Source organism: Narcine bancroftii, chromosome 5 (genome assembly GCF_036971445.1).
Source record: "Narcine bancroftii isolate sNarBan1 chromosome 5, sNarBan1.hap1, whole genome shotgun sequence".
Taxonomy (NCBI): Eukaryota; Metazoa; Chordata; class Chondrichthyes; order Torpediniformes; family Narcinidae; genus Narcine; species Narcine bancroftii.
In genome coordinates this window covers 171,368,016-171,381,178 of record NC_091473.1, presented here as the reverse complement: position 1 = coordinate 171,381,178, position 13,163 = coordinate 171,368,016, and the positions used below count along the sequence as shown (strand labels likewise).

At 38.8% G+C, this 13,163-nt stretch overlaps 1 protein-coding gene across 7 annotated transcripts in view; it reads right to left on the bottom strand.

Annotated features, from left to right (window-relative positions):
- Positions 1 to 13,163, bottom strand: part of wnk2 (WNK lysine deficient protein kinase 2) — a 189,606-nt gene that overhangs the window by 54,468 nt on the left and 121,975 nt on the right. For 6 of the 7 annotated variants that reach the window (XM_069939761.1, XM_069939760.1, XM_069939755.1 and 3 more), the window contains one exon: positions 12,670 to 12,819. In XM_069939761.1, coding sequence (XP_069795862.1) covers positions 12,670 to 12,819 — 150 coding nt within the window. The remainder of the gene's footprint in view (positions 1 to 12,669; positions 12,820 to 13,163) is intronic. The other variant, XM_069939757.1, reaches the window with a different exon arrangement.

The window sequence follows — 13,163 nt, the reverse complement described above, 5'->3', positions numbered from 1 at the left end:
TTTCCTTGCTATTACTAAAACCAACTTAACAAACCTTAATTGGGAATCTGACAACAATAATTTCAAAATTTCTTAACAAAAGTAATTCAAGATTTAAAGCAAAATTCACTCCCTTTATCCATTGTAAAAATTTATGAAGAAAAACCCAAAAAGGGTTGACCTTTGAGCAAGATCACGCAGAATGAAGTTCCAATTTCTGTTCAACATCTAAAATTTTGATCTGATAAATCAGATCTCCGTCTAATCAATTTCTGAGGAGTAATATACAATTGATGTAAAAAAATTATAATGAAGTAATGTAGCGGCCGCAACACACAGAAACCACCACTAGACTCGGTGGGGTTTCCAGTTTATTTGAATTTCACGTGCGCCCCTTTAAGGCTAATGGGAGTTTCGCCCCTGCGCAGTGGTGATGACATCACGTGGCCCGGGGCGCGAACTGTGGCCTAAGCCATGAGGCAGTGAGCAAGCCCTGATAGCGCCATCTTCTGCAGCTGCTCTGCCAGCACGGTGATACAAACGGGGCCGAATCACTCACAGAGATGTGCGCCGCCACACAAATCTGTATTGTACATTAATAGTATTTCCCATAACCTCTCTTCACACAAATTTTGCCAGACTTTTTGATCTATTATCGTGTCCAAATCCTGTTCCCATCTTTCTTTTGATTTAAACAAACCTACTTTAGGTGTCTGTTCTAGATATTATATAGAGATCTTATCTAGAGATATTTATACATATATATATCTATATATATATAGATATATATATATATAGATACATATATTGAAGTAAACGTTTTAATCATTGCATCAACCATAATTTGTTCCAAATTTGAAAGATCTTTGAAAATAATTTCTGGTTCTAATTTTCTTTCAAATAGCCCTCAATTGGAAATAACAAAATAATGTATTGCAAGGTATGCTATATTTAATCATTAATTGATCAAAAGTCATCAATCTATTATTATCATAATAATCCTCCAAATTAGAGATTCCCTTGTGATACCATATATCTAAAAAAGGATTATTTTTTGAAAGAAACAATAAAGGATTAATTACTGATGTTTTTAATGAAAGAATATATCTATCAATTTCTAATTTAACTTTATTCCAGATGTTCAACAAATGTTTTCATATCGGAGCTTTCTTATCTATTACATTGGATTTAAAATCCCATTTATAAATAAACTCATCTGGTTTAACTTCCATCTTAGTTCACTATCAACCCATGATGGTTTAATTTTAACAAAGATAAAAACTAAAATCTTAATTGTGCTGCTCTGTAATAATTCTTCAAATTCGGAAGTTGTAATCCTCCTTGAATACACAGATTCATTTTTAAACAGTCAATCTGCTTTAAAAAAACAGTTCATCTGCTCTTAAGCAGACCTACTTCACTGAGTAGGTTTACTTTTCAGTGAAAAAGTTATGGAAATTAAGTTTATAAAATAATCTAATTTTTACCCTAAGACATTAACCACCTTAAAAATGTAAAAAAATTCATCACTTAACTCAACATTTAGATTATGGCACATTTTTATTGAGTTTGACATTGATTTGATGAAAGATTGTTATGACCGTGCATTTTAAGTGGCACCTCTCAGATCAAGAGCAAAGAATTAACAGTTAACAATGTTTTCTGCCACTTTGAAGAATATTAACATCTAAATTATCAATGCAGGCATGGCAAGTAAAAACTTAAGGGAATGCATAGCTGAATTCTAACTGGATTTACTTTAATTGCTAAAAATTAAATACTTTTGTTCAATCCGAAGAACAGTGGCCCTTAACATATTTTACTCATAATACTCATTTTAGTTTGGAAGGCATTGAAGTATAGAGTGAATTTCACAGTGTGCTAAGTGATTCTGTTCACATCTTTCTCCATCCTCCCTTCTGTGGACAAGATGGTGGCATTAAGAGACTGACATCAAGGTAACAAAGGAAGAGAATATTTAACCGTCATATCCTGTTGTCAAAGATATTTCATTACTTTTGAAGCAGTTATTTCCAAAGTGTAAATATTGTGCACCCAAATATGGAAAGTCATGGTGTCATTTGGAAATGAAGAAAGTTGGAAACAGTGGGGAAAGAGATTGAAAGAACATTCTTGTGTGTTTCACTTTTGAAATGAATATAAAGTCCCAGCCCCTGGTATCTGGAATTCAAGCAACTAGCAAAAAATAAATCAAGGAAAATAAAATTAAAAATTAAAATAAATAAGACAATAGTTAAAAAATAAGCATTTAAAATTGTAAAATTATATGTTCTCTGAAGTAACACATAAATCTTTGGTGAAGATGGGAGCAAATATTCAGCCAGCAGGGTGGCTTGATTGTGCTTTGTTTGTAGCAGCTGCTTGAACAAAGCTGTGTGAATAAAGCAAAAGCGTCGCCCAGGATGAAGAGCTGGTTGATGCCACTTGCCAGTGGGGTGATTACTGATCTCTGCTTATGAAGAAACCCCCTAGTCAGAGGCTTTGTAAACTTGGTTTGGGGGGGGGGGTGGATGGGGTGGTGGGTCAATTTTATGTAATGCTAAGACATAGCAACGGTTAAATGTTTTCAAAGAATGTGAATGAAAAGAAAGTAAAATGCTTCAGATTTCAGATTTATTGTCAGAGTACATACATGACATCACACAACAGATTCTTTTTCCTGCAGGTGAGGCAGAATTACCACTTATTGGTAGTGCAAAAATGTACACAGTGTATACATGTAGACAAAGAAATGTCAACAAACTGACTGTGCAATACAGAGAGGAAAAGCAACAACAAAGAAAATCAATAAAGTACAAAAGTAAGATTCCTTAAATAAGTCCCTGATTGAGTTTGTTGTTGAGGAGTCTGATGGTGGAGGGGTAGCAGCTGTTCCTGGACCTGGGGGTGCGAGTCTTGTGGCACCGATACTTCTTTCCTGATGGTAGCAGAACATGTGTGGGGTGCTGTGGATCCTTGATAACTGCTGCTGCTCTTCAACGTCAGTGTTCCCTGTAGATGTTCTCAATGGTGGAGAGGGTTTTTCCAGTGATATCCTGGACTGGGTCCACTACCTTTATGCTTAGGGGTATTGGTGTCGCAATACCAGATTGTGATGCAGTCGGTCAGCATACTTTGCCAGGGTTTCTGACGTCACACAAAACTTCCACAACTCCTGAGGAAGTGGAGGCGCTGACGTGCTTTCTTCATAATGCCATTACCGTGTTGGGTTCAACAAAGATACTCCAAGATGGTGACTCTTAAGAACTTAAATTTGCTCACCTTTTCCACCTCTAATTCCCCCAATAATCACTGGATCACATACATCTGGTTTTCATTTCCTGAAGTCAACAATCAGGTCCTTGATTTTGGTGACATTGAGTGCGAGGTTGCTCTTGGTGCACTATTCAGCCAAGTTTTCAATCTCCCTCTAACTCATCCCCTTCCTTTATACAACCCACAACCATGGTATCATCAGCAAATTTGTAGATGATGTTATTTTGACCCATGCGGTCACTGGTGTAAAGTGAGTAGAGCAGGGGACTAAGAACACAGACCTGTGGTGTTCCAGTACTGATGGAGATGTTCTTACAAATCCTCACTGATTGTGGTCTGGAGGTGAGGAGATCAAGAATCCAAATACACAGAAGGGTGTTGAGTCACAGGTCTTGGAGTTTGCTGATCAATTGCTGAGCATCTTGATGTATGCATCTTTGCTGTCCAGATGTTCCAGGGTTTTGTGTAGAGCCAGTGAGCCATAGACCTGTTGTTACAAAAGGCAAATTGAAACAGATCCATGTCACCACCCAGACAGGAGTTGATATCCTTCAACATCAGCCTTTCAAAACACTTCATCACTGTTGATGTGAGTGCCACTGGTAAATAGCACAGTTGGCAGAGCAGTTAGCGTAACGCCTTTACAGAGTTGAGTCTTGTGTTGTCTGTGAGGAGCTTGTACTTTCTCCCCGCATCTGTGTGGGTTTTCTCTGAGGGCTTTGGTTTCCTTCCACCATTCAAAACATTCTGGGGGTTGTAAGTTAGTTGGGTGTAAATTGGGCAGCACGGAGTCGTGGGCTAAAAGTGCCTGTTACTGTGCTGTATATCTAAAATTTAGACAGGTTACTACACACTTCTTGGGCACCGGTACGATTGATGCCATGCCCTGCCCAAGTGAGATGTGGAAGATATCCCTCAATACATTGGTAAATTGGTCAACACAGATTTTTAATACTTGCCTAATGCAAGTGAAGTTTGTTCAGTGCAAATACAGTATAATATATTTGTCTTTCAAACTGTTTATTCTTAATGCAGATGTATTAGTTAGACCTTGTAAGAGTAAGGCTCAAGCAACTGGAATGTGCACTTATCTGGCATCTACTAATCCCCTTAGGTGCCATATCACAGTTTTACTGTATATCCAAAATACCTTTATCATTCAAATTTCCCAGCATTAGCCTCACAATCTCAGTCAGTGTGCACTCTTTATGATCCTCGAAAACATTATACTTTTCTCCTGTCAATATTGCCTGCCCAGCATGCCGATCACACCAACTTGCTTGCTCCATAGAAGGACCGTTATCATTTCCCTTTCGAACATGACAATCTTTGCACTTATTCTCCAATGAGCTTCTCAGAGATGCTCATCAGGTGTCAACAGCTCACCAACTTGATGAAGCCAAATGCTGAATGCCTCTCCATTCAGATGAACTTCAGTGCATTTCCCCATATCCAAAAAACCCAAAACCTGAACTTTTTTGTGGCGCCAACACGTCACAAGTTGACAAAAATGATCGCCTGACCGGTTGCTGTTGTTTTTTGTTGTTGTTTAAGGCTGATACATATTCTGCCGAAGCTACTGAGCTGCTTAAAGCCATTGTTTTGATAACCAAAAAAAAACCCAATATCTGAAAAGTGTCCAATCCTAAGCATTTCCTTCCATTTCCAGGCCATCAACTCATGCCTCACTAATGCATGTGGAAAAATTGATTCGAATAATCGCACACTTTTGTCTATTTTCTTTCCTCGTTAATTCTTTATCAAAAACTTTATTTTTTGGAGCAAAAGGCCATCATCATCCCAAGAAGAGCTGTGTGAGATGCTTCAACGACTTTCATCCAGGAGCATGAACATCCACTGTGATGAAATGCTTTGAGAGGCTGGTCACGGCCAGAATTAACTCGTACCTCATCAAAGGACTGGATCCACTCCAATTTGCCCATCGACACAAATCGCTCCACACAGACTCTATATCACTGGCTCTCCACTCAGCTCTGAATCACCACCAAAACAGCAACCCACATATATGGCTCCTCTTCATCGAATGCAGCTCATCCTTCAGCATTTATTACCCCTGTGCTGGTCAACAAGCTCCAAACCCTGGGCTTCTTCATCCCCCTCTTGACTTCTGGATCCATACTTCCTCATCAGTACGAATTGGAAACAACATCTCCTCCTCGCTGATGATCCACACAGGTGCCCCTCAAGGATGCGGACTTAGCCCACTGCTCTATTCATTATACACCCATGACTGTGGTTACAATTCCCATGCTATCTTCAAATTTGCTGATGACATCACTGTTATCAGCAAAATAAAAAACTGTGATAAGGAAGCATACAGGAGGGAGATAGATCAGCAAGTTAAGTGGTGTCACATCAACAACCCTGCAGTCAACACTAGCAAAACCACAGAGATAATTGTCAACTTCAGGAGAAAGTCAGGAGCAGGCAAACCAGTCCTCATCACAAGGTCAACAGTGGAGAGGGTCAAGAACTTAAAATTTCTGGGTGCCAACATCTCTGTGGATCAGTCCTGGAGCCTCCATGTCGATGTAATCACGAAAGCGGCTCGCCAGTGGCTATACACTGTGAGGAGATTGAGATTTGGTAAGTCACCAAAGACTCTCGAAAACTTCTACAGGTGGACCGTGAAAAGCATTTTGGCTGGATGCATTGCTGTCTGGTAGAGGTGCCAACGCTCAGGACAAGGCTAAAACTCCCGAGGTTGTTAACTCTGCCTGCAGCATCACAAGCACCAGTCTTAGCTTTAACAAGGACATCTACAAGAGGTGGTGTCTTAAGAAAGTAGCCTCTATCTTCAAGGCCCCCACCACCCAGCCCATGGCCTTTTCGCTCCATTTTTGGGCAAAGGGTACAGGAGCCTGAAGACGAGAAATCAACAGCACAAGGACAGCTTCTTTCCCTCTGCAATCAGACCCCTGAATGATCAATGAACCACACACACTGCCTCACTTTAACTTTGACTTGGACTATTTTTATTCATTTTGGAAGGTGGTTAATATAAATGTTTGCACAGTGATGCTGCCTCAAAACAAATTTTTAATTTCATGACGTTCATGAAAATAAATCTGATTCTGATCCATTCTGAGCACAATGATTTTTAAATCTCTAATACTTCAAATGTCGTTTATTTACATTTCTGTATTTTGTATACATTTCAGTCACTGTAAACTGCAAATTCTGCCTCGCCCACAGGAAATAATCTCAGGGTTGTATGAGATGTCTTGTATGCAATATGACAATAAATTTGAACTTTGAAATGGAGAGCAGAGGATACTTGTCCAAAGTAAACACTCTGGCATTGCAAGATTGCTCAAGTGCTTGTTGGCTGTCAGGAACTTGAGTATATTCCAGCCAATTCCCTCTGGATATTGAGGTCAACAGTGGCTCCATGTCAGCAAACAGACAGAGGTCAAGTAAATTGAGATTAGGATCAACCCCCTTAGTCTGCATGCTTTAGCAACCATGGTTTGAACAATATGAACAAATGCAAGTGTTATTTTAAATTACAAGAAACACACCTGTTAGCATTCTAATTTATTTTTGTTATTACATACATCACACTTTGCTACTGCGTAGTAATGAAAGTTCTTAAGGTGGATCAATGTATTTGTTGACCCTTTTCAAATTTATAAAAAAAATACAACAAACAGTGGTTGCAGAATTTTACATTTCAACCTGATTACCCTGCAGGAAAATGTATACTTCAGGCCAAAATCTAGCCATGCACAGAATTAGCAGTTCTCAAGAGAACTTTAAGGGTTTAAGGGTTATAATTCCATAGAATTAAAGCTAACTTCAATTTATCACCAACTTAATTTCCCAAAAACTTGCTCATTCAAGAAATGTGGGCTTCACAGGCTGTGCGAGCATCGAATTGTCCAACCCTGATCGTCTTCGAGAAAATGGGGAGGAACTACCTTCTTGAAAAGCTGTTGTCTTTGAGGTCTAGGTATAACGACAATACTGTAAATGAACAAGTTGGAGAATTTTGACAGCAAAAGGATGACAATATATTTACAAGTTAGGATGGTGTGTGACTTGGTGGCATCCCCATACTTTTGCTCACCTTGTCCTTCGAGCTGGCAGAGGGATACATCACTGAGTTGTAGCATGGCATCCTGAAGATGGTACAAACTGCTGCTACAGTATGTCAGGGGTGGAATGGGTCAATGGTTATGCATGGAATGCCTACCAAGCAGGCGGCTTTATCCTGTGTTGCAAAAAACTCACCAAAATGCTGGAGGATCTTTCAGCATCCACAGGGGACAGATACATTGGCAACATTTCAAGCCTGAGCCCTTCATCAAGGAATAAGGAAAAAGCTTATCTCCCTCATGTCCTGTGGTGTGTCTAGCTTCTTGAATTGTTAAAATTTCACAACAATCCAGATATGTCAAGCATAATCCATCACATTCCTGTCTTTATAACTCTATGAATGTTATGAGGTGAAAGCTGACTTCATTGCCTTGCACGTATGGTGTAATTGTTACCTGCCACCTATCACCTGGAGCATGGGTATTGTACAGATCTTGCAGCATTTCAAAGCAGACTGCTTCATTATCCAGGAAGCCAACTATATATTGTCAATAATTGAAAATTTGAACAGACACAAAAAACTTACATATCCCGTAATAGACGAGAATATGCAATATTACTGTACACGAAATTGCCTGTTGCCTGCCATTAGTGTTGCCTGGTCCCCCACAGCTGAGAAAGAAGCAAAGTCGCTGAGTGTCTGTGGATTCGCCTCCCGCAGCCTCTGCAGTTGCACAGACACCTGTTCAATCCATCAATGACCTGAGCTCCAGGTCCCCGTCATGATCAAGAAGCCTGCAGCACCCGAGACCTTTCAGGGACCCTTCTTGCCCTCAACACCCTCTTGAATCCTGGCTCTGATGCCTGGTTGCCACAAGCTAGTCTCCAGCAGCTCGCAGCCCATGCGGATCTCCCTACTGCAATTTGCCCATAGCCTGTGTGGGTCCTTCACCAACTGAGTTCCTTGCTGATCCATTGCCACGGTTAACATCCTGTGGAGTCATCTTCTCTGCTCCTCCACGGGGAAGAGCAATGGTGTGTCTCTGCTTTCCTGGGTCCACAGCAGTGACAGCGCTGCCATTACAGCAGCTCTGCCTTTGCTATTGCTCTACTGGAATCGAAAGCAAAGAACAAGCTGCTGGAGAAACACAGACCTGATGTAGGGTCTTCACCTAAATCAAACTGTTGACCATCCCTCGGCCTCCACAAATGCTAGGACCAAGCTGCTGTGTTCCACCAGCAACTTGTTTATTTGTGCGACTTAAAATTCAGTTGAAACTCCAACTTGAGATTTATCAGTTTTCAACTCCAACACTATTTCAAGCGAACTTTCAGAAAAGTTCCACTGTTGTATTAAATGTTTTAAAAACAAATGTCCACGATGACAATTTTGTTTCCTGATTAAATAATAAATCATAAAAAGTATTTGGAAATGCAAGATTCAAAATTTCTCTGACTACAGATTTGTTCTATGGGGCTTTGCATTAATATCCATAAAGATAACCCCAAAATAACACCATGTGATGGACTGGAAACCTGCCACTCTACTGTCAACTAACATCAATTGCCTGTTGCTTTCCATGGATGCTTCATGACCTGCTGAGTTTCTCCAGCACTTTTGTTAATGCTCCAGTTGTCCAGGATTTGCAGACTTCTTGTTTATATCTAATATTCTGCATTACTGAGTGATAACGTTCAAATAACACATTAGATCAAGACCACTTATGTTCCCCACAAGTAAATGCAAAAGATCACGATGCATTTTCAAAGATGATTTGGGTAATTATATGCCTTGTTGAATGTTAATCTCTAATTACATCATTAGAAAGCAGATTCTGGTAAAAAAAAATTTTGCTATTTGTGAGACATGAATGTGCAGTGCATCTTTCATGTATTACAACATTCATTAAAGATTATTATTAGTTGTGAAATGTTTGATGACATCTTGACTTGATGAAATGCACTCTTTCCTACAAGTTCCTCCTCAACAATTTTAGCATTCTTTCACCTAATGATGCATGGAAGCTAATCAGAATTCATGACCAAATAAAATCAAAGAAGCAATTTATAAATACTTCATAAATAATTTCATGCATCCAAATGTAATGGAAAAAGATCTCCTAGAAAGGTGCTTTGAACTTTGAGATTTATGCACATGTACTGCTTTAGTTTGCTCAACAGTCTGATTTCGAGCCCGGCATGACAAATGCATGCGTGCTTTTAAAATTACTTGCATGACATGACCTTGGACCATTTTAAATTGGACCAGTTATTAATTCCATATCCACAGCATCCAGATCAGATTCTCAAAGGTCATAATGCTTGTATAAATGGTTTCACTGTTAACAAGTGTGCAAAGAGCTACTGCAACATCTTTCAATCCATAAATGAAATACAGGTACATAATCCTTTATCCGGACATCTAAAATCTGGAAAGCTCCAAAATCTGGTAAGTGGGGAGAGAGGCAGCTGGTGCTTGGGGGAGGCTGCCGGCGCTTGGGGAAGGCGGCTGAGAGAGCAGCACTTGGGGGACGTGGCCAAGGGAGCAGCACTTCGGGGAGGGTGGAAGGGGGTGGGGGTGGATACGGCAGCACAATTCGGGTGGGCTTTCTGAAATCTGGAAAAATCCAAAATTTGGAATACAATGTCCTCCAAGGGTTCTGGATAAAGGATCATGTACCTGTAGTAATAATAATTCAACACCAATCTTTGACAAGCTCCAACACAAAATCACTACCATCAATCATGAGCCAATATCTACCCATTCCAAATAATTTTACAATTAACAGAGGGTATAATTAAAATACTCTTCAAATCCAGGTGTGTCTGCTATACAAAGATTAGATCCATGAATTAGTTCAATGGATATCAGCGAGAGTTAAATAAGAGAATATATATTTCACTGAGCAGCCAAGAAAGCAATTTTTGCATTCCAATGAGAAACATGTAGAAGTGAAAATTCTAGAAAAGTCAAATTTGTTTTCAAATTAATAGGACGTGCATCTTGTAGTAAGTGACAACACAATGCCAACTGGAATTGCTATATTTTATGAATCTTTTTTATTAAATTTTAAATTTTACATAAGATATATACAGAAAATTTTTAAAATACACAATTGTCAAATATAAAAAAATCAACAGTAATCTAATTTATAGAGTACATCTAGAAAGTAACAAAACATTTTACAGTTTTATCCTGAATATCATCTTTTCATTTTCTCCCCACCTCTTGATAGCCCACTATCAAGTCAGTTATGTAATTAAAGTATGTCTTGTGCCTGGAGTAATATAATAAAATGTTGGAAGACAAATTTTATAATAAAACCAAGGGTTCTGAAACTAGATCAGGAAAGGTCCCCATAGATTTTGAAACCCTTTGTCTAAGTTACTAACAGAATAATAAATATTTTCTAGATTTAAAGTGGACATAATATCCTTCAACCACTGAGCATGAGTGGGCAGGGCAGCATCCTTCCATCTTGGTAATATCACACATCTAGCCAAAAGAGGCAAAAGACAGATCCTGAGATTTAATTGGGGTCAAATGGACATCATCCTCTTCAGTGATACCAAAAAGGATGACCAGAGGGTTAGGTTTAGAATAAGGATGGGGTTTGGAAAACATCCCTCCAGTATTTTTCAAGGCTAGGGCACTATCAAAATATACGAATAAGAGAGGTCTCACCTCTCGTACATTTATCGCAACAAGAATTTACATCTGGATAAATATGAAGTAATTCAGCTTTGGACATATGAGCCCTGTGCACAACTTCAAATAGCAACAAACAATGTTGGGGGCAAAGGGATGTGAAATTAACCAATTTAAGGATTAAATCCCAATCCTCAACTGACAATGAAAGGCTTAAATTCTGTTCCCATGCATATTTAATTTCATCAAGAGGGGCAGATTTTAAATCTGCCATCTTATCATACGTAACAGATATAAGAGTAGGTTGTAAATTTAAAACACATCACCAATGTTCATATCAGGTACACCAGGAAAGTTAGGTATCTGAGAGTGGAGAAAATGTCTGATATGCAAGTATCTAAAAAAATGGATATCAGGTAGATTGAAGTTTTCAGAAAGTCGTTCAAATGATGCAAAGCATCACTTAATACCCAGTCTATACCATTCTTCTAATGCAGAATTGCGCAATGAAGGTTGGAAGAAATGAATGGACAGAATAGGTCTTGAAAGAGAAAAATCAAAATCCAAAATGTTTTCTGAACTGGGCCCATAGCCTAACAACCGGATTATCAATAGATTTATCTAAAGAAAAAAAAGAGGTGAGGATCCAAGAAAAACTGGAATGGAGAAATTTTTAACTTTACGCAAATCTGTTGTTACCCATAATGGGCAGTCAAGTCGTTTATGAAAGTGTATCCAATACGCAAGGGTACATACATCAGCTGCCCAGTAATAAAAATCTGAAATTAGGCAGCGCCATACCGCCATTTCTTTTAGATTTCTGAAGATGAACTTTACTTAAATCAAGGCCACTTACTCTTCCATATATAGGATGATATAATAGAGACTAATGAGTTTTTTTTTTAAATCAACCAAAACTTTTCACTGATCAAAGAAAAATCCTGTACAATAGGCAGAAAGGACAACCGACTGCTCTGTTCTCATTGTCAAATTGCTTGGGAAGTAACACATTCAAATTCTTCGAATTTTACTGTGCAGCATATCAGTGTTCTAGCACAGAATGTTGTCTCAATAATCATCGAAACATAACTCAGTATGTTTAACATGATAATGTTAATTTATTTGTTGCAATTTGGAACTTCACTTGCTACAAGTATTCAGTGTTAAGTTGAAAAAGAATTGCAGGGATACTGACGAGACTTTAAAATATATTGCTGAAGATACAAAACGTTTTAACTTACTCGAACAGAAGAAACTATTTGTAATAAATGTTTACATTAACACACTTAGATGAAGAGCAAAGGAATTGGGGACAAAACATGACTGCACATATTTAATCCATCAAGGACATCTACAAGAGGCGGTGTCTTAGCCTCAATCCTCAAGGACTCCCACCACCCAGGCCATGCCTTCTTCACACTGCTACCATCTGGAAAAAGGTACAGGAGCCTGAAGATGTGCACTCAGGATCACAAGGACAGCTTCTTCCCCGCTGTCATCTAACTATTCCTGAATGATTAATGAATCAAAGACACTGCCTTACTTTGACTTCTCGTGCACAATTTTTATTTATTTTTGGTCAGGTGGTTTATATAATGTCCCCAAATGGACAAAGCTTAGTCATGGGTCCACTCACATTACCCCCAATACGCCAAATACTCTTCATCAAGGGCACAAGTTTTTATGCATTCATAAAAGGAATTTACCTGAGTTGGAGTTGCTTGGTTCACCTGAAGGGGTTCTGAAGAGATCTGCGAGGGAATCATTTGCAGAGGTTGAGCTGGCAGGGGCGACCTTGGAAGCTGTTGATATTGTGGCAGTGGTTGAACAAAGGATTGCACTGTCGGCACCTGTTGCTGGAGAGAGGAAGACACAATGAGAAATGATTGCACAATATTAAATGATGCAACCTGCCAACAGCTTCAATAGTTGACAGTGCCCATTCATGTTTTATTAAAATATCAAATAAATGGAGCCAACACAATATTAAGTGATTTAAATTCACAGCCATCTTGTCCTCCATCATTTTTGGGGAATACAAATGACCCTGAGAAGCCAGATTTTGTAAGATACTCTCTTTAAAGATGGCAAGTTAAAAAAAAAAAGTCCATTATTTCCAATAATTTTTTCCAATTAGGTTTAGAAAATTAGATTGAGATCTTTCCATCTCCTGAAGAATGACCAAATAAAAACGATATGC